The 25,673-nt window shown below is 41.0% G+C and overlaps 1 protein-coding gene across 10 annotated transcripts in view; it reads left to right on the top strand.

Annotated features, from left to right (window-relative positions):
- MYLK (myosin light chain kinase) overlaps nt 1–25,673 on the top strand; it is a 323,824-nt gene that overhangs the window by 123,872 nt on the left and 174,279 nt on the right. For 9 of the 10 annotated variants that reach the window (XM_061609072.1, XM_061609074.1, XM_061609073.1 and 6 more), the window contains 8 exons: nt 812–1,019; nt 3,653–3,701; nt 6,972–7,137; nt 9,519–9,684; nt 18,505–18,541; nt 21,697–22,280; nt 23,262–23,465; nt 24,190–24,324. In XM_061609072.1, coding sequence (XP_061465056.1) covers nt 812–1,019; nt 3,653–3,701; nt 6,972–7,137; nt 9,519–9,684; nt 18,505–18,541; nt 21,697–22,280; nt 23,262–23,465; nt 24,190–24,324 — 1,549 coding nt within the window. Of the gene's footprint in view, nt 1–811; nt 1,020–3,652; nt 3,702–4,452; nt 4,558–6,971; nt 7,138–9,518; nt 9,685–18,504; nt 18,542–21,696; nt 22,281–23,261; nt 23,466–24,189; nt 24,325–25,673 lie in introns of those variants that run through there. The other variant, XM_061609079.1, reaches the window with a different exon arrangement.

Genomic DNA, 25,673 nt, shown 5'->3' on the forward strand with positions numbered 1-25,673 from the left:
GGGGGAAACTCTGTAAGATACCAGAGGACTGGCAACACTGGCAACAGTCAATATTTGTTACTGTGGGGAAATGGGGAAATAGCTACTTTGGATATTTTTGAAATTCATTGGTGTGTGTTGGCTTCCATATGTATGTGTAACAGTATTAACCATATTTTGTGCACACACTGTAACATAATATACTTATGAGGCAAAAAATATAGCCAGGTCTATTTTGCCACTGGTGGTGTTTGCCCCTTTATATAGAGTCTAATGTGCAGTGATTTTTCTAAATATGTCTCATAGTGGATACATCTGATAAAGAAGCTTGCAAATTTATGCTAGAATAAACTTGTGAATTTAATTTTAAATTGCCATTCCATATTGGAAAGAGGCAGCTGGACAGCCATCTGTCAGGAATGCTTTGATTTGGATTCCTGCATTGAGCAGGGGGTTGGAGTCGATGGCCTTGCAGGCCTTTTCCGACTTTACTATTCTATGATTCCCTAATATTTGGCTCCTGAATCTGTTTCTCAGAATTTCTTGTTTCTGTCTTAACAATCTTAAAAGGCAGAAAAGTCTTTGTCTGGGAGGATGCCTGTTGCTTTTTTAACAGCTTTATGCACCCAATAGTTTCCCTTCTTTTCCTTCAGGTTTGTGCCATTTGGCTCAAAACAGATTGTATGTGTTTAACAGATACTGCTTGAGAAAATACTTTCCGCTGGCTTGTGTAGTGTCCTACATTTCTTCCAGATAAAGTCACCTGCTGTGTTTTTCTCCCTCCCTTCTCACTCTCCCCCTCCTGCCATCTTCCAACTCCCAATCTTTCTAGGTCAGAGGCATCCCTGAACCTCAGATCACATGGTACAGAAATGGGCATCTTGTGACAGAGGGAGAGCGCTGTGTAGCAGATTGTAGTGTTCGAGGGCTTTTCAGCTTAATCATCAAAGGGGTGCAAGAAGACGATGGTGGCCCATACACATGTGAAGCCCGAAATGCTGGTGGCGTTCGTCAAGTGACAGTGGAGTTAACAGTGGAAGGTAATGGTCTTGCCAATCTGGTGCATATAGCATGCTTTTTACCTCCAGTGGCAAAGGCAGGGAGAAGAAGATAGAAAAATTGTCAAGCAGAAGCAGGAGCATAGTTGTCCGAGGTCTCAGAGAGTCTTAGACCCCTTACTTTTTTGGGAGCAGGGTCACAGCAGGGTCCTTATACCTCCAGTGTCCTATGAGCCAATCAGCATGAAAGGGGAGTGTGTTAGCCACAAAGAAGAGTCTTCTAACATGCTTCCTTGTCCGTTCCTGCTGATTGGAGCCAATCAGAGTGAAAGGAGGAAAGTCAACCATTGAGAAGACTCTTTTCAGTATCTAACACTTTCCCCTTTTGAGTTTATTGGTTCCTAGGGACATCTATTGTAGGAGAAGACATTAACAAGGATCTCATTCACAGCCCAGCAACAAAAAGAGTTGTGTGTGGCTGTGACTATCATGAAGGGACCTTGCACTTCTGAATTTGCCACTAGTACCAAGCAGAAGAGCAGTAGAAGCTTATAAAAATGGTACCACTTAGTATGGCAGAAAATGAAACAGTAGCTATTTCTATGTCTTCCAAGGAGAGGGAGGGCATAGGAACTAAAGCTACAGTCATTTCCACATTGATTGATACTATCAAAAGAAACAAAAGAAAGTACTTCTTCACATAGTGCATAGTTAAACTATGGCATACACTCCCGCAAGAGGCCATGATCGCCACCAACTTGGATTAGAAGGATTAAAAGAGGATTAGACAAATTCATAGAGGAAAAGTCTTATCAATGGCTACTAGCCTTGATGGCTATGCTCACCCTCCCTAGGTGGAGGCGGTGTGCTTCCAAATACCAGTTGCTGGAAACTGCGGGAGGGAGAGTGCTCTTTGCACTCAGGTCCTGCTTGCGGGCTTCCTATGGGGAACTGGTTGGCTAATGTGAGAACAGGATGCTGGACTAGAAGGGCCATTGGCCTGATCCAGCAGGCTGTTCTTATCAGCTCTCTGGAACTGATGCTACTAGGTACAGCTCTTGTGGAATGCTAGGGATCCATTTGAAGGCAATTTTTAGCTGCAGTGACTGCAGATGATCCCAGTTCCCAAAACTAATGGTGTGACCTTCAGATGAGAGGTGGGAAGTGGGTGGTAGGCCATGTGAACTACCCGGCCCCCTTCCTCCTGCAATAAGGCCTGTTTCTGCAGTATTTGTCTTGCTTTTCTTTGCAAAAATATTATATAAGACTGAGGTCTCTCCTATTTTGTGTATTGCTTTTTTGTATAATAATAATGATAATAAATTCATAAATTATCATCATCATTTAGATATAACACTATAGAGCATTCAGCATGGTCCATATTAATTGTCTCAGTAATTCTTAACAATTATCCCATAAGGTACTGTTATTACTGTCATATTTCTGAGAGGTAAGCCCTATTCAAGTGTACTTCTTATGAAAAGAGGGAGAGAGTGGGGATGTGCTAGCTACAGCTATCCTGTCCGCCACATGCCTTTCCTCAGCCCTGGTACCATCTGTGCATTGGAGAGCAAATGTCTGTGACCAGGAGCCTGTTGTGCTCACGGAGGCTCTCCATGTGATTTAGAACCCTGGATACACTATGGAGAGGGCAGAGTTCCCTAGCACATTGCCTCTCTCCCCTATATCACATGTGGAAAGAATGCCCAAGTAAGGCTATAGTGACACTCGCCTGAGCCCTCCTAGTTAGCTCATGGTGCAGGTGAGATTTGAACTGGACACATCCTGGTTTACAGTTCAGTCTTAGCCACTATACTTTTTGTTTTGCTGTTTAAAAACATAAGAAAAGCATCGCAGGATCAGGCCAAAGGCACATTTAGACCATCATACTCTACTCACAGTGCCCAACCAGATGCCCATAGGAAGCGTGCAAGCAAGACCTGAGTTCTCACCATACTACCAAGTAGGGCTTGTGTAAGAGGATATAATTATTTATGGAAGCTTATTTGTTCAGGTTTTCTAGGTCACTTCATGCTACGATCTGTCCTGGTCTGTAGAAAATAGTGGTATTTACCATCTAGTAATATTTGTTTTGAAGCAATCCTGCCTATGTCCAGTAGATGGTGCTAAACATACAGTGAATAATACAATCCAGGCCTCTTAATGCGTCTCTCTCTCTCTCTCTCTCTCTCTCTCTCTCTCTCTCTCTCTCTCTCTCTCTCTCTCTGTGTGTGTGTGTGTGTGTGTGTGTGTGTGGTGACTACATGTGGATGTAAATTCACTATTGAAAAGTAATAAGTAATTTTTAGAAATATCAAAGGACATTTCACAGATTGGTAAGCTGCCCACTTTGTATATATGGAGAAGCTTTAGTGAAGAATAAGAGATCAAGTCCAAATACATTTTTCCCCTTTTTTGTATTTGGGGTCAGTTTTGGATTCCTGTTTAATTGGTTGAAAAGCACCTCACCCAAAGGGGCTCATCTATACTAGTGGGATCTAATGTGCCACCGCTAATCAACAGCAGCTACCTAGGAATTAATAGGAGGATGGATTTTTAAAACTTAATTTTCTAAATCCATAGCCAAAGTCCCTGTATCTGAAAAAGATTGCAGTGGCTTGCAGCCCTGATTAGTGTTTTTTATAACTGACTATCTTTCTGTTCTCTGCTTACAGGATCTGTTTTGAAGAAGTACAGCCTGCCTTCTGGTGCCAAAAGTTCTGGGTAAGAATTCTACTGGAGTTCACATTCCTAGTGCAGAAAAGTACTGATAGTTTTTGGAACATGCACAGCGTTTGAAATACCTTTCAAAAAAAAAGGCAGCCTTGCCCCTTGATATTAGCAATATTAACTTTATTCTGATCAGAAGCATGCCTTGCAACTAGGAACTATGGAAAATTTATTCCATCATTTATTAGTCTCTTAAGGCTTCTAAGCTATCCAGTTGTCCTTTTCATTTACCCTTTCAGCTGAGGTGCCCTTAAGGCCAGCTAGATAGACAACAGGGGAAATGTGTGAATGCATTTCACATGCCTGTTTTTTAAAAAAAAAATGTAAATAGCAAGTGGGGAGGCTATAGCATCTCATCTCTCTGAATACTGTGGCATGAAGAGAAAACTCATTGATGGCAATGAACGCTTCCCTTCTGTGCCTAATAGCAATTTCAGGAGTGATTTTTCACACCCTTCCCACATGCTGTGGTCCTGAGCATTGCTATTTAATCCCACCCCCACCTGTCTAGTTTGGCTTTTTTAATTCATTCTCATTTCATTCAGAACTACTGAGACTGAAGTAGTCAGCTATTCTTTTATTTTCTTTTTTCAAGTTAGAAGTAGACATAAGTCAAGGGAGGCCCAAACTGATTGTTTTCCAGATCTTATGATTTCTGAGACCTTTGTGTCTAGTTGCCTACATAAATCTTCCCCATGACCTTATTTTATTCAGAATTACAAAGTTGCCGTCCATATTGTAGTCTTTACATCGATGCGACTGCTCCTTGGGCTGAGGTCATATGTGGTTTCTCTTAGAGTTCTGATATGTTGCGGAAGCAGAAAGATGGGTGCAACTTGTTTGCTGATGGGTAAGATGTTGTGTGAAATGCACATTGCCCAATAATTATTTTTATTTGCCTGAAACCCACGGCTGCAACTTCATCACCATTGATTATCTCATGCTAATGTGTGACTGTGATGTTTGCAATTGAAATAAGTCTTGTCCATCATAATTTGCATGGGTTTGGGTCATGCTACAAAAGTGCTTCATATTTCAAAGCTGATCGTAAATGAGAACAACAAGCTCAGTTGACTTGGTATTGATAATTTTGCCACTAAAGTAGTTTGTTGTTCTGTGATTTCCTCTAGTGTGAGCAGAGCTGGGCCAACACAGCAAAATTGTTTTAATGCTGTTCATTAACTCTGCACTTCATATATAATAACATATGTCCAGAAGGCCACTTCTAACTTCTGATGTAGAGTTGCTTATTTTAGAATATTTAGAATATTGATGGTTCAATTTTGAGAATTGCGGATTCCATGGATCATCATTCTTAAATCTTGAAGGAAAGTTTAAAAGGCTATGGTATAAAATAAACTTCAGTTGCCATTGCTACAGAAGAAATTCCACATATCTCTCCACCATAAGTTGCCATCTAATTCCTTTGTGTTAAATGTATACAGAAAGTGTGTACACTAGTTCTGCTGCTGTAGAATATTTCTAGTTTGCTTCTTGATACTGAAGGAGTGGCCCATCTCTGCTCTAAGTAAAGTTGGTTATATGTGTATGCCTGTTTTGCTTCATTTGGATGTTTGTTGACTTTACCAGTTAGAATTATCACCAAATAATGGTTTAGTGAACAGTCAAAATGGGAAGAATCTGAATATATAGAAAACGCCTACTGTTTAGCATTTGTTTTACACCATAAACTACCTCAAAACAAATTTTGGATTTTCTGCAAAGATATGTCTGTCTTGGGCTGCTTTGTAAAGTGCATGACTACCCTCTTTTGGAAGAGTTGCCCAGAGACATCTAAATTGTTCCAGTTTCAGAAGTCCATATAAATTAGAGTGCTCTTTGCATAGAGTCTATTAGTTCCTATAGGCGGCTATTTTATTCTAAAAGAAGTTGGGTAATTTCTTAGATAACTAAAGAAGAAAGTTGGGAAGCTGACCCATCTCTAATATGTGTTCAGGGTTGCACAGTTCTGTTGGAGGGCCGTTGCAAAAAGATCAGACAGTTTAATCAGGTTTTGAATTATGTTGACTCTGCTGTACAGGGAAATCTGTCCACTAAGAGAGCTTAAACTGTATGTGGCAAATAGACTGTTGAATGTTACTTGTGAGTGTTATGTCAAAATGCATGCTTGTTGTGTTGTGCATATATTGGGTGAAGGCAGGTGGCAAAATGGTGTTCAGCTTTGGGAGACACCTACGGCAATGATCATAATGTAAGCACCTATCCTACATTCCTTATTTTGGTGCACTCATGACCCATCCGTTTGCATCGTTTTGTACTCTTTCATAGAGTCAACCTTTTGCTTCACATTTTGTATGTGAGTATTGGTAGCAGTGCAAAATACATTCATGTTGTGCCAGGTATGAAGGAAACTAATGTACAAAATGTAGTACATGTTCCTTTCAAGTATTCAAAAGGGGTAGCTAGGGAAGATGAGGCCTTTGCTTCCTAGTATTTTCATTGGACATACTCTTTAGATTTGATGACAGGTATGTGCATAAGTACCTGTACCTTAAAACAATATATAAGTGTAAATAGGTTCACAAACGGGACATGTTATGTTATGTTACGGTTTATTTCTAGGCCGCCTTTTTGCCAAAAAGGCTCCTAAGGCGGCTTACATACAAATAAAAAACACAAATACAAAACAAATAAAAACAATACAATTTACAAAAAATCAAACTAACAAAATTATAGCATTTCTAAAAAGCAACAACAGCTAACCAAAAGCATTCATCTTCCTGGTAAAGGACAGTCCCCAGAAAAATGTCAGTAAGAGTAGGGGTGAGGGGGCGAAGCAGGTGGAAAAGCGTGCCCCTTGATGGTCCCAGCAGTCTCACCCTTGCAGCAGTACCTCTCAGTCTGCAGCTCTTCCTCATAAGTCCAGGCAGAGGGGTGGGGCAAGGCAGGTGGAAAAACTTGGCCCTTGATGGTCCCAGCAGTCTGACCCCTTGATAATCCCGGGAGATGAGGATAATCAATCATATTGTCCACTGCAGGGGTGGGGAACTGGTGACCCTCCAGATGTTGTTAGATTCCAGTTCCCATTCTCACCCAGCATGCCGATGCTTAGAAGTGGTTGGAGTTGGAGTTTAACATCATCTGAAGGGCCACAGGTTCCCTACCCCAGCCTACTGCCTTCATTATTTTAATCACTTGGACTCTATTTGAAAACATATTTAAGCAGCATGATTTAAGAAGTAATATTCTCTGTAAATATAGGTATATTGATTTTGAGCTCAGACAATATTGTTTGCTTTTCAGTGGTAGACTTGCTGTTCCACCTGCAGAACAATGGCCAAGTATCTGGGGTGAATGTCCACCCAAGTTTGCTACAAAACCCAATCGGGTCATTGTGCGAGAGGGTCAGACTGGTAAATTCTCCTGTAAGATAACAGGACGACCTCAACCTCAAGTCACTTGGTTCAAGGTACAATTGCTCAAAAGTATTTTTAACTAGGTCTCCCCTAGAGAATGAAACTTTAAGATTTGTTTATTTGAACTTGTGTACTTTGAAGCATCTTTAGCCATAGTTTTGCTGTGTCAGATTTTATGGAAAACCTAGTTTCATCAATCTTATTCCACTGTAAGTATCATTAATACAGACATATCAGAGGTATCTCATGAAAATGTATTCAAGTAAGCATGTTGAAAGACTTGGAAAATTTGTGGCGGAAGCATGCCTGACTAGTAACCTTGCATACAAAGATAAGATGAGATATTTGGGGGAAAGTATTGCAAAAACATATTAATTAATTTTAGATTTATAAAGTTTTCCATACTGAGGACTCAGAATTGGCAACTGTTGTTTAAGGGCTTGCATGCATATAGGTGCATGCACATACAGTAAGTATTTTATCAGTTTAGCGGTATCAGAGATTACTGGCTAAAGCCACAGATGCAATCTGAATGCCATACCTAGGCCAAATGCCAAAATGGAGAGGGGGTCTAGAACACTGGTAGAATCTAGATGTCCCTGAAATTGCAGGGTAAACAATGTGAAGGCAGGGTTGAAGATTTGGGGATGGATGGTGAATCTACATCCAGACTGGAATGTTTGAGCTGGAGCCAAGTAACCTCTGATTTATATGAGTCTGACATCTCTAAGCAATGGGGTAGCTGTAGTGCAAGTAGTTTGAGAGGTGGCATTCCATAAACAGTAGCACAAGAGGTAGCACACAAAACTTAACTGACACTGATTATAATAATAGCAGCTGTACTAAAGATTGTGCAACATACTTCACAAGTTAAAAAGCGCAGGTCCCAATACCAACTCTAGATTGTTTATGAACAAGACAAAAAGAGTTAGGGGTGAGCAGTGAGGTGGCCAAGATCACTGATAATACTAAACTGTTCAAGGTTGTTAAAAAAATAAAGGGATTGCAAAGAGTTTCAAAAGGACCTCTCCAAACTCAGTGAATGGGTGGTAAAATGGCAAATGCAATTCAGTGTAAACAAGTGTAAAGTGATGCCTGCTGAGACAAACTTAATTTCATATCTATCCTCATGGGGTCTGAACTGGTGATGACTGACCAGGAATGAGACCTTGAGGTTGTAGTGGATAGCTCAGTAAAAATGTTGACCCGGTGTGCGGCAGCTGTGAAAAAGGGAAATGCCATGCTAAGGATTAGGAAAGGAATTGAAAATAAAACTGATATAATGCCATTATATAAATCTGTGGTGTGCCCACCCTTGGAGTTCTGGTCATCTCATCTCAAAAAGAATATTGTAGAGTTGGAAAAGTTCAGAAAAGGACAATCAAAATGATCAAGGGGATGGAGTTAAACTATGGAATTCACTCCCACAAGAGGCAGTGGTTGCCAGCTTGGATGTCTTTAAAACAGGATTAGGCAAGTTCATACAGGATAAGGCTATCAGTGGCTACAGTCTTCCTTCATGGGCGAGGCAGTATGTTTCTGAATACCAGTTGCTGGAAACGACAGGAGGGGAGAGGGCTCTTGTGCTCACATCCTCGTTGTGGGCTACCCACATGCATCTGGTTGGCCACTGTGAGTACAGGATGCTGGACTGGATGGATAATCCAGCAGGCTTATCTTGTGTTCTTAAGAGCAAGACACCTGTTGGATTTGACTGCTATGCTAAGCTGCGCTAAGAATGGGGTTCCTGCTGTCAGAATGATTGTGTGAGTAGATTGCTACAGTTGGATATCACACAATGCATTTAGAGCTCTGGCCAGCATGGGACCTTGCTTCCCGGTGCTGGCTCTCAACAGCCAAGATTAATGTGGCTCCACCTTGCCAATAATCACTCATGTAATTCATGTCAGGAAGTGAGACTGTGTCAGGGCAAATGATTAGTTCACATCAATTGTTCCTGAAGAATTTGCCTTCTTATGTCAACACAATTATTTTGCAAGGGCTAGGTTCTGAGTCTATAGATGAAAAGAGTGGGCAGAGCATGAGAGGAGGGATTTGAGTACCCACCTAGGTGGTAGCTTCCAGAACCATGTGCAGAATTTTGATTCAAACTCTCTAATTTGATAAAAATGTCTTGACTGAAGAGTTCATAAGGGTTTGCCCCTGGGGTTATAGCAACTAAGCCTTAAAATGTACATGTTCTGAGTATGTCTTATCCTTGGTGTAAATCAGACATCTGGAATGCCTGACATCTGATCTCTTGGGGGACACTCCATTAGTATATAAACATGCCACTGAGAGCAGTGGGCTGTATTGTAAAAGCAGAAAAATAGTAAAGGATAAATGGTTAATTTGCCAGACATTGATTTCCCAGCCCCCTCCACCATAAATGAATGCATCTGTAACCCTTTGGTATTTTTTGTGATGCATGCAGGGTGAAACTCAGGTGCAGAAAAATGATCGTTTCAACATGTTTGAGAAAGCAGGCATCCAGTTTTTGGAGATCCAAAATGCTCAGCTGGCCGATGCTGGAATTTACACTTGCACTGTGATGAATAGTGCTGGGAAGGCTTCTGTGTCTGCAGAGCTCATGGTTCAAGGTATGGTTAAAACAGACTAAAAGGGAAAAAATGCAAGCATACCAGCTAAAAGTTTTCCAAGAGTTGAGCCAATTCCTCCCCATCAGTCCTCTTCTTCTTTCTCCCCCTGTTTTTCTTTCTTCAGAAGGACATTTAAACGGAGTCCCAAGCATGCAGTATAACATTTAGATTAAAAAGAAAAAGCCTTGCATTTTAATCTAGTGCAAATGGGTCATGGGAAGATCTAGGCTGTTTTCTCTTCATTTTTAGTCATGCACTTTAGCAAAAATTCCTTAACAAAAATGAAATGCATTCTCAAGTATCTAGATGGAATATAATCTCAGGTAACCAGTCCCACTGTTGTCTTTGGAAAGGAAAAGCTAACAGGCTGTAAAGCCTGACAGAAGATTCCTTTCCAATTAGCTGAAGAAAAGTTTCCAGTTGGTTATCAGAAAGGAGGAAAAGGTCTGAAGGAATTGGCCAGGGCCAGCACCTGACTGCAGCAAGCCTGCAGCGGTGATGTGGTGGCATTACTGTTGCTGGGGGCTTAAATAGGCCTGGCTGTGTTAGCGCCCTGTGCACAGTTGTCATCACCCAAGATGGGTGCTGGACAGGATGCTGAACTAGATGGGCCATTGGCCTGATCAAACAGGCTCTTATGTTCTTTTCTAGCCAGCTTTTAGCTTTTCAGACCGGAGTATTGATTGTGTTGGGGAAAGCATGGAGGATGAGGAGGATTCTATCCTGCTAATTCTCAAAGGAGATCAAGATGGTATACGTGCTTCCCACCGTTTTAGGACTTATCCACATGGAAGCATTGAAAATGGAAATGTACTGCTTTCAAGTCGATCCCGACTTAGGGCTACCCTATGAATAGGGATTTCATGGTAAGCGATATTCAGAGGTGCTTTACCATTGCCTCCCTCTGAGGCTAGTCCTCCCTAGCTGACTAGGGCTTGCTCAGCTTGCCACAGTTGCACAAGCCAGCCCCTTCCTTGTCCGCAACTGCCAGCTGGGGGGCAACTGGGCTCCTTGGAACTATGCAGCTTGCCCACGGCTGCACAGGTGGCAGGGCACATAACCCCTGAGCCATTCACTGTGGAGGTGATCTTTAGCTGGCCTTTTATATCCAGGAGACACAAGCAGGGATTTGAACTCACAGACTCTGGAGTCCTAGCCAGGCTCTCCTCCCCACTGTAAGTTGTACTAAAGATGTTCTTTTTAACCTCCATTTGCACCTTCCACAGTAAGGGCTCAATGTCAGCACAATGTTTTCTATTCACACTAAGGGGAAGGATCAATCACAGTTTCCAAATGCCCACACCCTCTAATTTAACATTTCCATGCCCTCATGTTACATGATAACGACCATGCTCAGTTTGTTCTACCAGTTAGTTCCGTTTAACGAAACAACAACCTGGAAGTGTGATTATATGTATTTTCACTGGTACAATACAGCTGAAATACAAATCTTTGTTTGAGCAGTGTTATGCTTTTGCACACAAGTTAGGGGAAAAAGAAAAGGCACCGTTTGCAGCAACATAAAAAAGGCTTGCAGAACAGGAGAGAGAAGCTGGCGGTTGCTCTTCAGCCCACAAGAAATGAAATAAAAGAAGGGGCGAGGAAGGAGTGGGCATGGAGAGAGGAACAATTGACACACCCACCTAAAAGCATTGGAATATAGCATCTGCAAGCACTAGAGATATGGAGTGAAGACTTTTTTCCTTCCCTTTTCGTATTATTAGAGGATTGGGTTAGTACGGATTTACAAGAGGGAAACTCCGTAATAGCTTCTGTTTGCCGATAATGTCATGTGAACCATGTGAATTAAAAGGGGATATGAGTAGCACCAAATACACACTAAACCATCGTGTAGATGAGCCCATATTCTCACAACAATCCTGTGGCTGCGTGTACACCATACATCTAAAGCACAGTTAAAGCACATGGCTTCCCCAAAGAATCCTGGGAGATGTAGCTCTGTGAGGGATAAACTACAATCCCCCTTAACAAATTACAGTTCCTAGGATTTTGGGGGAGGTGGAGGTCATGTGGTTTAAATATATGTTGTGTATGCAGCCACACTGGCCCATCCTGTGAGCTTCAAGGCTAAATGGGGATTTGAATCTAGATTTACCAGGTCCTAACACTCTAATTATTACACTACCACTATCCTATGGGTTTCCTGAGTGGCTCTGGAAAAAGTGCAACTGGTGTTTTGCATGTTGTGATTCTGCTTGCTCTTCTGGCTGTGTGAGAATTTGGATCCCGGTATCCCCAGTACATGCCCAATGCTTCCATTCGCCACACAACACTGAAATGGGTGTTTTACAATTTCAGATAATTTGGCTTTCTTTCTCATCTAATTTTAAATGCTGGTTGGCTTCCCATTTTAGGGGGTTGTTGTTTCTTACAAGCCCAAGGCTTTGATTGTAAAGGAGTGTTATATATATTTGGCATACTTGTCTTTATCAACTCATTTTACAACTCCAAAGCTCTCATTTGTAGTTCTTTTCATTACCCCACAACATCAGATAGTGAAGTAAACTATTTCACAATCAGGATTTTGTTATTTTAAGCAAAACCATGTAGACCTCTGGCATAGATAAGCTCTTTCCAAGTACTTCCTCCACCCCCCTTACTTTTTCCACTGGGAAGAGGAGCCAGTGGCCTCTTAAGTTGATGGTTATATAGTGTTGCTTCATCTGTAGAGACAGCTGAGTGTTTTCAAAGCTTTTTTTTTAGCTGAAAGATAAGATAAGACTAAGATGCAGTTCTTTTTTTCCTCTCAAAAATAATTTTACTTTTGAAAACAACAACCACTATTGTTTACTAGGCTAGGATGCACCTAAAGGAACTGTAGAGAGGGCAGCTCTGTAGCCAGGGTGGGAGCACCCCAACCCCTAGAGCTAGGCTCCCCCTCCCAGATTTTTTGGGAGGGAGAGGGAATTGTCTTTTTAATTTGTGTCATGACACATTTTCATTCAAAGTATGACAGCTTGTTTTAAGAACAGAAGCAATTTAAGAATAGGACCCTCTGAATAATTCATTGAATAAGGCAGGGCAAGTGCATAACAAAAGCCTCATCAGGAAGAGCCTCCAAAAATCTGCTCACTCAAGACCCTATCAGCCCTAGCTAGCCTGGCCAATGGTCAGGAATGATGGGAATTGTAGTTCAGAAACATCTGGAGAGCCATCGTTTCCCTATATCTGCAGTAAACAGATCAGGGCTTGAAACCATGACAGGGAAGCAGTGCTATGCCGTTCCTGCATGCTGACTACCTGGAAATAGGCCATCCAGTATGGGATGAGAGTGAACATCACAGGCAGGATCTTCATTATCACTTGGAAGTTGATGATATCCTCATGTGACATCCCCACAGGCTGGTACCTTGGATCTGAAATAACGGGTGAAATAAAGAGACAAATTAAAGCGATCTGAAAAAATACCCTAAGTTACCCTTGGCTATTTCTTCTTCTTGATGGCAAAGGATGAAAACAGCCCTATTACTACAGCCCTAAAACAGCCCTACTATACTGCATGCACACTATAGTAAGCTGACTAGTTGGCCATCTGTGCTGTAATGTAAGCCTAATGTTTGATTTTCCCAATGTGTACAGCTTAGCATAAGGCCTTTTTAGGGTTTCTGGGCAGAAAATTCAACCCAGCAGCCAGTAAAAAAAATAATCCAATTGCTTTCCACAATTAGTTTTCAGTCATTCAGCTAGTCCTTTAAATAGTAACCAGTTAAACTGTCTAAAGACTAGACAGGAACAAGACTAGAAAGAAGGAAGGACCCTGAAGAAAGAGTTAACACTTTTTGGTATCCACTATGTCTTTAATAACCTTTTTTTCTGATAATATAACAACAAAAACCAGTAATTTTATTTCCTGATGTTATACTAAATTTTCTGTTAACTTGATCTTTACGCAGTTCATAACGCAAGTTCAACACACTCTCAGCCCTTCCCTTTCCCTTACCTGGCCCTCACATCCTCTCCACCAGTGGGGGGAGACAATTGGCAGGCTCTATGTCTTCCCCCAAAAAATGCCCACCTAGAAATGTGGCTGCCCCATCTAACAAGAAAGGCTGGCTCCAGGGCTGAGTCAGGGCAGCCCTTCTCATGTAATGCATTGTTAATTCTTTCTGGACCTGGCACATTGAAATAAATTCTCCCCTCCTCCCGTTACACATTTATGCTGCTGCTGGTATTTATTACATTTATCTGTGGTGTACTACTGTACATAAAATGTATCAAAGTGACTTACAGTTCTAAAAAAAAGCAAAGATTTAAAATTACATTAAAAGAATTCGAGAAATTTATTCACTAAAAGTGCTCATCCTGAAATATTATAAAAGGACAAGTCCTACCCCACCCTACTAAAAGGTAAACACCAAAACAGACTAGGATATCATCATACCATGGGATCCCAGATGAGAACCAAATTCCTGGGTAAACAGAAACGCCTTTGACTGATGTCTAAAAGTTGATGAAGATGTCACCAGGCACACCTCCCTGAGGAGAGCATTCCACAGCCGAGGAGCCACCACTGAAATGACCCGTTATTGTGTTGTTGCCCTCCAACCTCCCTCAGAGTGGGCACACAAAGAAGAGTCTTAGTTGACAAAGGCAGAGTTCATGTGGGGAGAGGCAGAACCTAAGTATTGGGGTGTATATTGTCAATATAGGGTGGTACGGTGCAAAGGTAGATAGGATTCTTGCACCTTTAGTAGTTGTCTAGAAGAGGGATCGTGGAACTGTGTCTGTTCCCAGTCTATGGTGAATTCCATAGATTGTTTTTCTTTTTACCAGTTTAACTATGGTTTAGTTAGGGCATAGTTTGTTCCATCTGTTATCAGTGCCAGGGTTTACTCCTGGAACTAAGCATAGATTGAAAGTAACTGATCAGGTGCAAACTGCATTTCCCTAAACAGTGGAACTGCAGAGAGACTCCACAGAGCAGGGATGGGGCAGGGAAGGCACAATCACAGAGTGTTGTTTTCAGATTGCATCACTTTTTCAAGAAATCAAGTACTGGGGTTTCGTTCCTCATGTTCATGTTTTACAGAAAGCTAAAATGGCAATCTTTTTTCCCAAACAAACCTTCCCCTTCCTTCTCCAGTTATGTTCAGTTTCTCTGAACCTAATAGCTAGTGGACTTCAGAGACTGAAAGGCCTCACACTTGAATTTCATTTTTTCCATTCTTCTGTTTGAGTTCTTGCTCATTCCCAGGCAAAGATTAGATGAAATCATGGAGGGGCAAAGTCCCTTTAAAGCTGTCCCCCTAGCCCTGGTTGTCTTCTGCAACAGAGGGACTGTCAGCTGCTGCTCTATTATACCTTCAGTTACATGCCTTAGAATTATACAGCTAGTTGAGGAACACACACTTACTGTAGATTAGGGGTGGGGTTCGCTGCCTAGTTCCAATCCATTTGTATTCCTATAGTCTGCCATTCAATACTGATCCGCCTTTTTTTGTTCCCACTTGCTTTTGCACTTGCAGGTTCCATGCGCTGTTTGCTTTTGGCAGCAAAAAAGCCCACATAATTTTTAACATAAATGCTTATATAAATCAATGGAAGTTGGTGGATAATAGCGATTGTAATTACGAAGATAATTACATAAAGTTCTAGGGAAAGATCGGAAGAACAAAAGCCATGCTGATTACAGCCGCAGCCTGCCACAAGAAATCAGTGCCAGTCCAAAAAGACAGTGGACTGTTGGCTTCAGTCAAAATCTGATACTAAATCTGATTTAGCAGATATTCTTCCCCATCCCTAGAGTGGATAAACACTGATGTGAATGGAGAGCTGTAATTGCATTTTGGGGCTTTTGTTTTTCTTGTCTATGTATACCCAAAGCTTGCTTTGCGAGGCATAAACCCAAAGGCAGAGTGGTCTAGGGAAGTATTTGGTATGTTTTGCCAGAGAGTGCACCTAGAAGTAATGGGCTTTTTCTCTGGCATACAGGGTTAAAAATGAGGCCTGGTTTCAAAATGTTTGGTGCTAACATCTCCGGTAACACCCTCCTGTCTGCATGTTCTGGAAAACTTGGTTGGAACCAAGTCCAGTTCCAGGTTTGAAGGAGGCTAAGTAAAGAGTCCTCTGGTGGGCCCCCTCCTCTGTCAGTAGGCCCTGCTGGGCTTAGCTGGCAGGAATAACAGTACTCCAAGCAGCTGGGTCTAATGCCATCTTTTAAATGTCCCACAATGCCCCAGAGCAATGTTAGCTCAGGGGCATAGAGACAATCAAAATGGTGGCTGGATGCAGCCACCTGGTACTACTTGGAGTGCTAGGTGAGAAAATGAAGTTAAAGGGATTCAAATGCAGGCATCAGCTGTGGCCTGCCCTGGCAGCAGCCTGAAGGTGCCAGATGCTAAGGCCAACCTTGGCCAGAACATCAGAACAAAAATGAGGCCCTCCTTCGTTTTTGCAGATCAGAGGTTGTGTGCCAGTAAAGCAAGTGACCATTCATTAACAAATAAGGCCAAGAAAGCCGCAAGAAACAAATACAAAGGCTACGGCAAGGGAAGGCCTCATTCCTGCTTGAGGTAGGGATGAAAACACTAGAATATTCATGTCGTGACCATAAAAGGCCTTGAATCAGGATCAAGTATAAGGCAGTGCGTTTGTGCTTTTCAAATCCAATCAAAACCAAGAAGACAATCCATGGCCATAGGGGATAAAAATTTACGCTGGAAGTTAACAGTCAAGCCAAGCACAGTGTGCAGCTAAAGCACAGGCTACACCAGTGTGTATGAAATGACATTCCTTCTCTCAATAGTTACATTCTACCTAGTTACATTTCTGCAAAGGTACACTGCAACAGGGATGGAATGTTTCTCTGTTTTTCTTAAGTTTCAGTTAGTGATAATCTTGCTCAGTCAAGGATAATTGCATTTGTCATATTTTATGCAATTTGGATATGGCTGTCATTCAAAAACTCCTTTTATATAGTCTGAGAAACCACTTCCTGAAACGATTTAATAAAATTGAAAAAGAAAAGGAAAAAAAGACTTAATCTGTGATGGTGCTAAATTCTACCCCAACCAGTATTTAGATTGAAATCTTGGCTTCTGGATGGGGAAGAGCTGTTTTCTTGTTTCCGTATCACTTTGTGCTCAGTCTGGAAATAGAATGGGGGAGGAGGTTTACTTGAGCATGTGTCCAGGTAATGCTACATCTTGCCACACAAGTGTGGAAGCCTGTAGCCCATCTGGATTCCTCAGTCTGTTCTACAGAATTGCAGTTAGCTTGCTCCAGGATCTACAAAGACTTTCCAGAGTACAAGGCAGCTGTTCTCTTCATCTCTGGATTTAATATGGCTCTTTGAGCAATAGAGCAGCACAGAAGATGTCGGTATGTCCTTGATGACTCTTGAACATGTTCTAGAGGTATCAGGTTTCTTTAGTTGTAAAGGAAGCTATTTCTTTTCATAATATTGCTGCCCTGCGGAGCATAACTAAAACTCCTATAGGAGGATGAATCTGTTTAGAAAGCCACTGCCAACCACACCTTCCCAATCTGTGTACTGTGGGGAAAACAGACGCATGAACAAACAGAACATTCAAAGGACTACATATTTTTTCTCTACAATCATGTGGGTTAAATCTTTCTATGAAACATCAGTGAAAATGCAGTAGGTGGCTCCAGTCTTATTACTGACTATACCATGGAAATATTTCAGTACGTGGGCCATTTATTGCAGATAGAAATATGAAACAAAAAAACTAAAGAGTAAATTTTTATTTTCTGAATTCCCAGAATTCCTGTTTTTGTTTTTTATTTTTTGTTTTGCTTTTATGCTACTGCTTGACTAGTTTTAGGTTGTATTTTTGCTTTAATTATACTATATTATTTTTATGTTGCACATCGCTTAGATATTTTTTCATTATTAAGGGATTTATAAATGCTTTTAAATAAATAATGCAATGTGAAATGCCTGTGGGCTATCTGAAATGGCAATGGGTTGTCTTGAACTGAAACATCTTTATTTGTTTATTTGTGTACACTTTTATACCCTGCCTTTTTTCACAAGGCTGCTTAAAGATGATTTCTATTTTAAAAATCAGCAGTGCAATCAAAACAGAAAAAGCAGCTCAGTTCAAAACATAATAAACAAGTTGGCAGACATAAAATTAGATCATATGAACCACCTTGGTATTTCTTCTTGAAATAAAAGGTGGTATATAAATTATTTTAATCATCATAATTAAAAGCATTTCAGAATGAAAATTATTTTTGGTGCATACTTTAAAAGCACAAAGAAATGGTGCTTGATGGGTTTCTTTAGGAAGGACGCTCCACTGTCTTGCTGCTGCTGCTGCTGAAAAGGCCCCATCTTTTGTACTCTCCAGTTGGACTGTTCAAAGGGAGGCCAGAGAGCAGAGCCAGAAACAATTATCTTAAAACCAGGCAGAGTTCATATGGGCAAAGGTGGACCTTTAGGTAACCAGATCCGAGAGCATTGAGATCAATACCAATATCTTAAATTTTACCCTGAAATACTGTAAATATTTTCTATCTGGTCCATGCGAATGTTTCAGTGTAATGTGGTTACTCCTCAGGGGCCTTTTCCTTCCTAGCTCCAGAAGTAACTTGCCATGACCATCTTACCATTTAAGCTGGGCAGGCAAATATTTGTGTGGCTGGAAGTAAATTGTGTTCTGCTGACTGAGAAACAAGTGAATATAATTTAGGGCCAAAAAGAGTTCTTATCAATTGCAGCTCTTGTATCTTGAAATCAAATCTCTTATTTGAATGCTCTGCTTAAAATTCCAATTATTTTATTTTTTTAATGTTTTAATATTTTAATCTTTTAATGTTTCATCATTTCAGGTTCTGTTAGGAAAGACGTGTGTGCTCATCCTCTTTGGTATGTTTTTCATCTCCCTCTCCTCTCATTTTGATTTTCACCCTTTAAAAAAATAAAGAGTGACAGCCATTTGCATATATTCTAATAATGGTTTGCTAGTTATGTTTGATCTGATGGTTCTGATGTGCAACCTATACTCTGGACAAGAGGCTACTGTAAGGACAGAATATGGAGAAACCGATTGGTTTCCCATCGGAAAGGGTGTGAGACAGGGGTGTATTTTATCACCCTATTTGTTTAATCTATATGCAGAACATATCATATGGAAAGTGGGATTGGACCAAGATGAAGGAGGTGTGAAAATTGGAGGGAGAAATATCAATAATTTAAGATACGCAGATGATACCATACTACTAGCAGAAACCAGTAATGATTTGAAACAAATACTGATGAAAGGAGGAAAGTGAGGAAAGCACAAAAGCAGGACTACAGCTGAACATCAAGAAGACTAAAGTCACGACAACAGAAGATTTATGTAACTTTAAGTTGATAATGAGGACATTGAGCTTATCAAGGATTATCAATACCTTGGTACAGTCATTAACCAAAATGGAGACAATAGTCAAGAAATCAGAAGAAAGCTAGGACTGAGGAGGGTAGCTATGAGAGAACTAGAAAATGGACATGGACTTCAAGTCGATTCCGACTTATGGCAACCCTATGAATAGGGTTTTCATGCTAAGCAGTATTCAGAGGTGGTTTACCATTGCCTTCCTCTGAGGGTGAGAGGCAGTGAATGGCCCAATGTCACCCAGTGAGCTTCATGGCTATGTGAGGATTGGAACCTGGGTCTCCCAGGTTGTAGTCCAACATTCTAACCACTATGCAACACTGGCTTTCTTGAGAGAACTAGAAAAGGTCTTCAAATGCAAAGATGTATCACTGAACACCAAAGGCAAGATCATTCATACCATGATATTCCCGATCTCTATGTATGGATGTGAAAGTTGGACCGTGAAAAAAGTGGGTAAGAGAAAAAACAACTCATTGGAAATGTGATGTTGGAGGAGAGCTTTGCGCATACCATGGACCACGGAAAAGACAAATAATTGGGTGGTAGAACAAATTAAACCAGAACTATCACTAGAAGCTAAAATGATGAAACTGAGGTTATCATACTTTGGACACATGAGAAGACATGATTCACTAGAAAAGACAATAATGCTGGGAAAACCAGAAGGGAGTAGAAAAAGAGGAAGACCAAACAAGAGATGGATTGATTCCATAAAGGAAGCCATAGACCTGAACTTACAGGATCTGAACAGAGTGGTTTATAACAAATGCTATTGGAGGTTGCTGATTCATAGGGTTGCCATAAGTCGTAATGGACTTGAAGGCACATAACACATACACACACACAGTTACATAGGGGCCCTCTTCTAATCCAGATATTCCATATGTGAGGGGGAAATGTGGAGATGAGCTCCCTAGTGGGGATCCTGCTTCTGCAGGCCCTTTGTGTAATATAGAACCCTGATTTTTCAGGGTTCTAGATTTGTGGGAACCCTCCATAAGTACAGCAGGTTCCCTGCTTCAGACAGTCACCCTTCAGCTCATGGAGGATGATGGGAAGTGGGTGTGTGGAACTAGCATGTTTGTCCCCACAGCCCCTGCCCCCTCCCCAATGTGGACTATCCAGATCAGAAAAATGCCTGAAGCGGACTAGGGTCTCCTATAGTGGGCTGCCTAACTCCTTATGGATGCGGGGCATATAAGAATTTTAGTGGAACTACGAGTGGTGGAACTCAGTGGATAAAAATTGCCCTATCTGGGTTTCTTGCATCTGCCTGAATGTGATACAGATTGTGTTGGGTGTCCATGATTCCGTCTCACAGATGCTCCCAAGGTAAGGGGAGCAGAGAGAAAAAAGCAAGGGCCAACCCCTTTCTTCCTGACAGTGATGGGAGGCGTAGACTATTGGAAGACTGATTAACCATAGCAGTACAGTGATGGAGTCTGACAGTGGCCATCAAGGCTTGGATGGAGCCAGTCTCCCAACAGGCTACATGGTAATGACGATGCTTTTTGGGACTCTGCAAGAGAATGATAGCATCTACAACATGTGGTGCTTACTTTAAAAGTCAGGATGGCAGGGCTAATGAGGAAATTTACCCTGTAGCTCTGCCTTTAGTGGTAGCAGAGTACTGGACAGAGGAGATTTAGGGTGCTGTTTCTCCCTTCCATATCTGAGGCCCCAGGGGAGGCAGGTACAGAATGACATGAGTGGGCTCGTGATGGAAATGAATGTTTCATGCTGCCCTCTTTTTTTTTTAAAAGAATATAAAAACCGACATCTTAGAATTTTTAAAAACTGCATGAATCATCTGGCCACTTTTAGTGAAGTTTATAATTATACAGTAAATAACTATAGACAGTAAGTTTATTGTAACTTGTACTTATGATAAGTGTCTAAAACTGCAAGGTGCTGTGAAAAATTATACCTGAATGTGTACATTCTAAAGCTTTTAAGTTAGAGAACACCAGATGAATTGTGCAGTAAATCAAGTGCCTGTTCAAAACTTTATTTTATTAATTTATCATTAGATTTCTGTATTGCCTTCACCAAAGATTTCAGAGCCATAAGAAGCATATGAAGTTGCCTTACATTGAGTCAGACCATTGGTTCACCTAGTCCAAAGATGTCTACTCTGATTGGCAGCAGCTTTCCAAAGTCTAGGGCAGGGGTAGCCAATGTGGTGCCCTCCAGATTGTTATAGACTAGAAAAGCCATAATCCCTAACCATTAGTGTGGAGATCACCACACTGCTACTTGAAATCCTTTAAAGTATAGATATTGAGGACTGAATCTGGAACCTTGTACATGCCAAAGATATGCTGAACTTCTAAGCTGTGGTTTATCCTCATCACTTCTAATGTATGTGTTAGCCTTCTAATAGATGGCCCATATAATTTAAATGATAGGTACAAGATTAAATGGTTTCCTGCACATACAGAAGCAGCATGTCAGGGAGAAGGTTGTCACACTTTATGTAGAAAGGGTTTTTTGGTACAAATCTTCTTTTGGTACACTATACAAACAGCCTATTTTAAAATGACTTTCTAATCTTTATCAAGAGTTTTGAAGAAAGACATGCAAACTCATTGTTAGGAACTGTTCTATGTGCTTATGAAAAGGGTTTTTTTTTCCTCATTAGCACATCAACAAAATCCAGCGCTTCTACAAAACCCACCATCATAACCAAAGCTATTGAAACCTCAGAGTTTAGAAAGGCCACTAGCAATGGGATTGCTAAAGAACTCAAATCCACAACTGCAGAATTTTTGCTTGAATCCAAAAAAAGGCCAGCCGTGAAGAAAGAAACCCCTCTTGCTTCATCCAAAGAACCCAAACAGAATCAATTAGAAGAGTTGAAGGAACTTAATATTGAGCCACCTAAAGAAGAAGGGAGAGGTTACCAGGTTCTGCAAAAAACATCAAGCACCATAACTCTACAGTCTATTAAAGTACATGCTGAACCAAAGGCAGAATTAAAAGCCACTTCCTCCAGGCAGGTAGATGATGTGAAAAGGCCAAAGCAAATACTTCCAATGGTTTTTCAGGCTACCCCATCTACCAGGCCAGGTAGTCTGAGGACTAAGGAATTAGAAGACCATGCTGGATTAAAGAAAAGCATAACAGATGTAAAAAGGGAGACTCGTGGGATCCCTCCCCAGTTTGAATGTCGCCCACAAAGCCAAGAAGCATTAGAAGGAGAAGAGGTTACATTCAGATGCAAAGGTAAATAGAGGAAAGCTGAAAGGCCTAATTTCCAGTAGCAACAACAGCATGTGGTTGTAAAATATTGAGGTAGTAGAATATTCTGTACTGCTTTAGAATGCAGATGGGGTATCACATTTATTAATGCTTCTCAATGATAATAACCCCCCACAAACAAAATGCCTCCCTTGAAGCAGAAAACTAGCAATGTAGGGAGCAGGCTGGGCTAGTTCTACCGCCTTCTCCTCTGCCCCAATGGAGAAGAATTCAGAATTGCTATCTTCAACCTGGTGCCAGGGATGGTGGGGGGATAGTGCTTGCATGTGTGTAGCTGCACTGCATATGCACATGTGATTGCAGGGTGTGTGTGGTATTCAGGACAGTTTCTTCAATTTGCAGAGTTGCCCACAGGCCCCAAAAATGTTGATGACCCCTGAGCTAGATGTCCAAAGGAATAGTTTCCTCCATAATTCTTTATTGTTGTCTTAATCATTTTCAAATTGGTCTTTTTCCAAACAGCATGTCATATCATATGTCTTGCTGCTGAGAACATAACAGCCTATTCCATTCTGTCCACTGTATAATAGCCTAATCAACTTTTTAGTGATGGGTGACCTGTGTGTTACTAAGACGTTGGCTGCCTTCTCTTTAAAGCAAGAGTGGCTAAAATATTTGGCCAACCTTCTGGAGGTGACATGCCAGTAGTATGGCCACCCCACATTTTCATATGTGTGCATAGTCTTGCACGCACACATGCAGAGGGCACACAAACAGGCACGCAGCCTCTCTCCACAGCCAAATTGATGGGAAATCTAGAACAATTTGCTGGGATGTGTGTGTGCTGCCTCAGTCCCCTGAACTGTGTGTGTGGAGCAGTTAGGCACTCCTGATCTAAAGGACAAAGTTGGAGGATGCTGATAGGTTTTTTTGTGTGTATGTGCATGTGTATAAAGATATATACACACACACTTTGAAACCTTCTAAACACCTGTGATGAACTAGTTTCAGGGAAACCCAAGGCAAATGTTGAATGGTTCAAAGAAGGATCTCACGTGGAAGCAGGAGATGGAGTCCAGATATATGAGGAGGATGGGATCCATTGTTTGAGCCTGAAAAAAACTCAGTTGGAAAACAGTGGGTCTTACTGCTGCACAGCCTCCAACACTCAAGGCCAGGCTTCAACCAGATGGATATTAACTGTAAAAAGTAAGTACATTTTTTCTGCATATTTGGCACAGATGATTGTTTGCAGACCTTTATTGTGAGAGGTGTGTGTAATTAAAGCACATTTATTTAATTGTATAAAGTACAAAAATATAAAAAGAAAATCAGCAATGCCATGAAGGCATAGCTGCTCCACATTAAAAAAAACTGGTAGAAGATGTCAGTTCTTTGGAAGTTTGTAGTTAAAAAGTTATGATCTGCTTATAGGCTCTCAGAGCAGTTAGTCAAAGACTATGTTTTCCATAAGCTATGTAAAATCAACGTATCCAGGCAGGAGAACATGGATGATGGAACTAGACAGGGAGCAGCGTTTCAGGGGAGAAAGAGGTTAGCAAAGGATTAAATATCCTCTTCTCTCTCCCCCCCCCATACACACATACTTTTCTCTGTTGAAAAGCAGCCCTCCTTAGGATACTTTGCAACAGACAAGGGGCTGTCAGTCTAATGTTACACATGGTGGCTGCAATGTGACCTGTTGTTTGGCATTTATACATAATGGGTTGCAACAGTTGATGAAGTTCTTAAGTAATGTGGCCTGACATGACATTTTACCTGTCCTGACATTTTGTTAATGAAGCTATTATATTAATTATATAACTACTGACACATGCACTTTTGCTGTATATTGTGGGAATTACTTTTTCATTCTGGTATAGGTTTATTAGCCTTCTATTTGTAATATCTCTTCCTTTGCTTTGATTTGTAGGGCCCAAAGTGAAGGACATCGCTCCTCATTTTTCCAGTGTATTGAAAACCTGCAGTGTGAGTGAGGGGCAGGATTTTGTGCTTCAGTGTTCAGTTGAGGGTGCCCCTGTGCCTCAGATCACTTGGCTGCTCAATGGTAAGGCAACTTTCCTAGTCATAAAACCCCCCACACTATCTTGTCTTACAGCTCAGACCATTCTCACAACATTACCAAAACTTCCCTAGGCAGATTACCAGCTGTCTTCTTGTGAACTGGGACAGGCAGCCAGGGAAAGAAGCCTTTCATTGACAGGAACTTTGGAAGCTGCCTTAAACTAAGCCACACCATTGGCCCATCTAACTCAGTATTGTCTATACTGATTGGGTCTGAGATCCTGGAGAACTGTTGTCAGCCAGTGTACTGAGCTAGATGGACCAACGGTCTGATTTGGGTATAAGACAGTTTCCATTGTTCCTATCAATGGAAGGTACACATGAGCTGTCTGAGAAGATTAGCAGAGCAGATCACTTTGGCTGCAGAGCAACGTTTTCTGAAAGAAGGCTGCTCATTCTCTTAACACATTTACCTTCAATACATGGCATGTGTAAGATCTGACAAGGCACTATTGGAGGGAAAAAAGAAAACAGGTTTGCTGCTGTTTTGAAGGTTGTCCAGTAGGGGACGTTTTGTTACAAGGCTTTATTTCCTGCTGTTGGTTTTTAAGTGTTAGCTTTATTGCAAATGAATGCAATAAAGACTTTAGGAAATGAAATAGCAATGTTTTATTAGTGTGTAAACTAATTGTTATGAAGAAAAGTAAATATAGTATTATATCGTCTCTTTTCATTTCCCCTGTTTCCTATATGTGGAGAGAAGTTGTAGACCGCTTCACTCATTGCTGATGATAAATCCTATGATAGATTTTTTGTAATTAGTTGTCTGTCTTAATGCTTCAATAAACCTGAGCATTTCCCTTTTTAATACAAACTGGTCTACAAAGAGGGGTATTGCCATGTTGACATTCTTTAAGTTCAGAGATCCTTGTGATATTTGGAGCCAAAAATTATGGTTTGGATTCTCATCCTTTTTAAAGTTATATTTAGCTGATTCTTGGGAAACATGGCCTGTTAAGTCCAAAGCTTAATCTGGTTACTAAGTTGTCATTTAAACAGGTATATGATTTGAAGGTTTGCAACATTTTGGATCATAAGGTGTGAGAAGAACAGAACTCTGAAAAAAAGGGATTCCAGCAGAATGGTGTGTTCTATGTGGTTGTTTTTGCTCCTTGCCCATAAAACTCAACACTGTTCTGCAACATGAGTTATTTATTTATTTTAATTATTTGTATATCACTTTCCATTCAAGAAATACCCAGACAGTTTGCAGGACAGCATATAACAATAGAAAATATATCAGGAAAACAACTTTTACAGTTACAGTAGCCTGAGATGCCACACTGATGGTATAAACTGTTAGGAAAAGCTTGGATGAAGAGATATGTTTTT

This window comes from Rhineura floridana, chromosome 2, assembly GCF_030035675.1.
Source record: "Rhineura floridana isolate rRhiFlo1 chromosome 2, rRhiFlo1.hap2, whole genome shotgun sequence".
Taxonomy (NCBI): domain Eukaryota; kingdom Metazoa; phylum Chordata; class Lepidosauria; order Squamata; family Rhineuridae; genus Rhineura; species Rhineura floridana.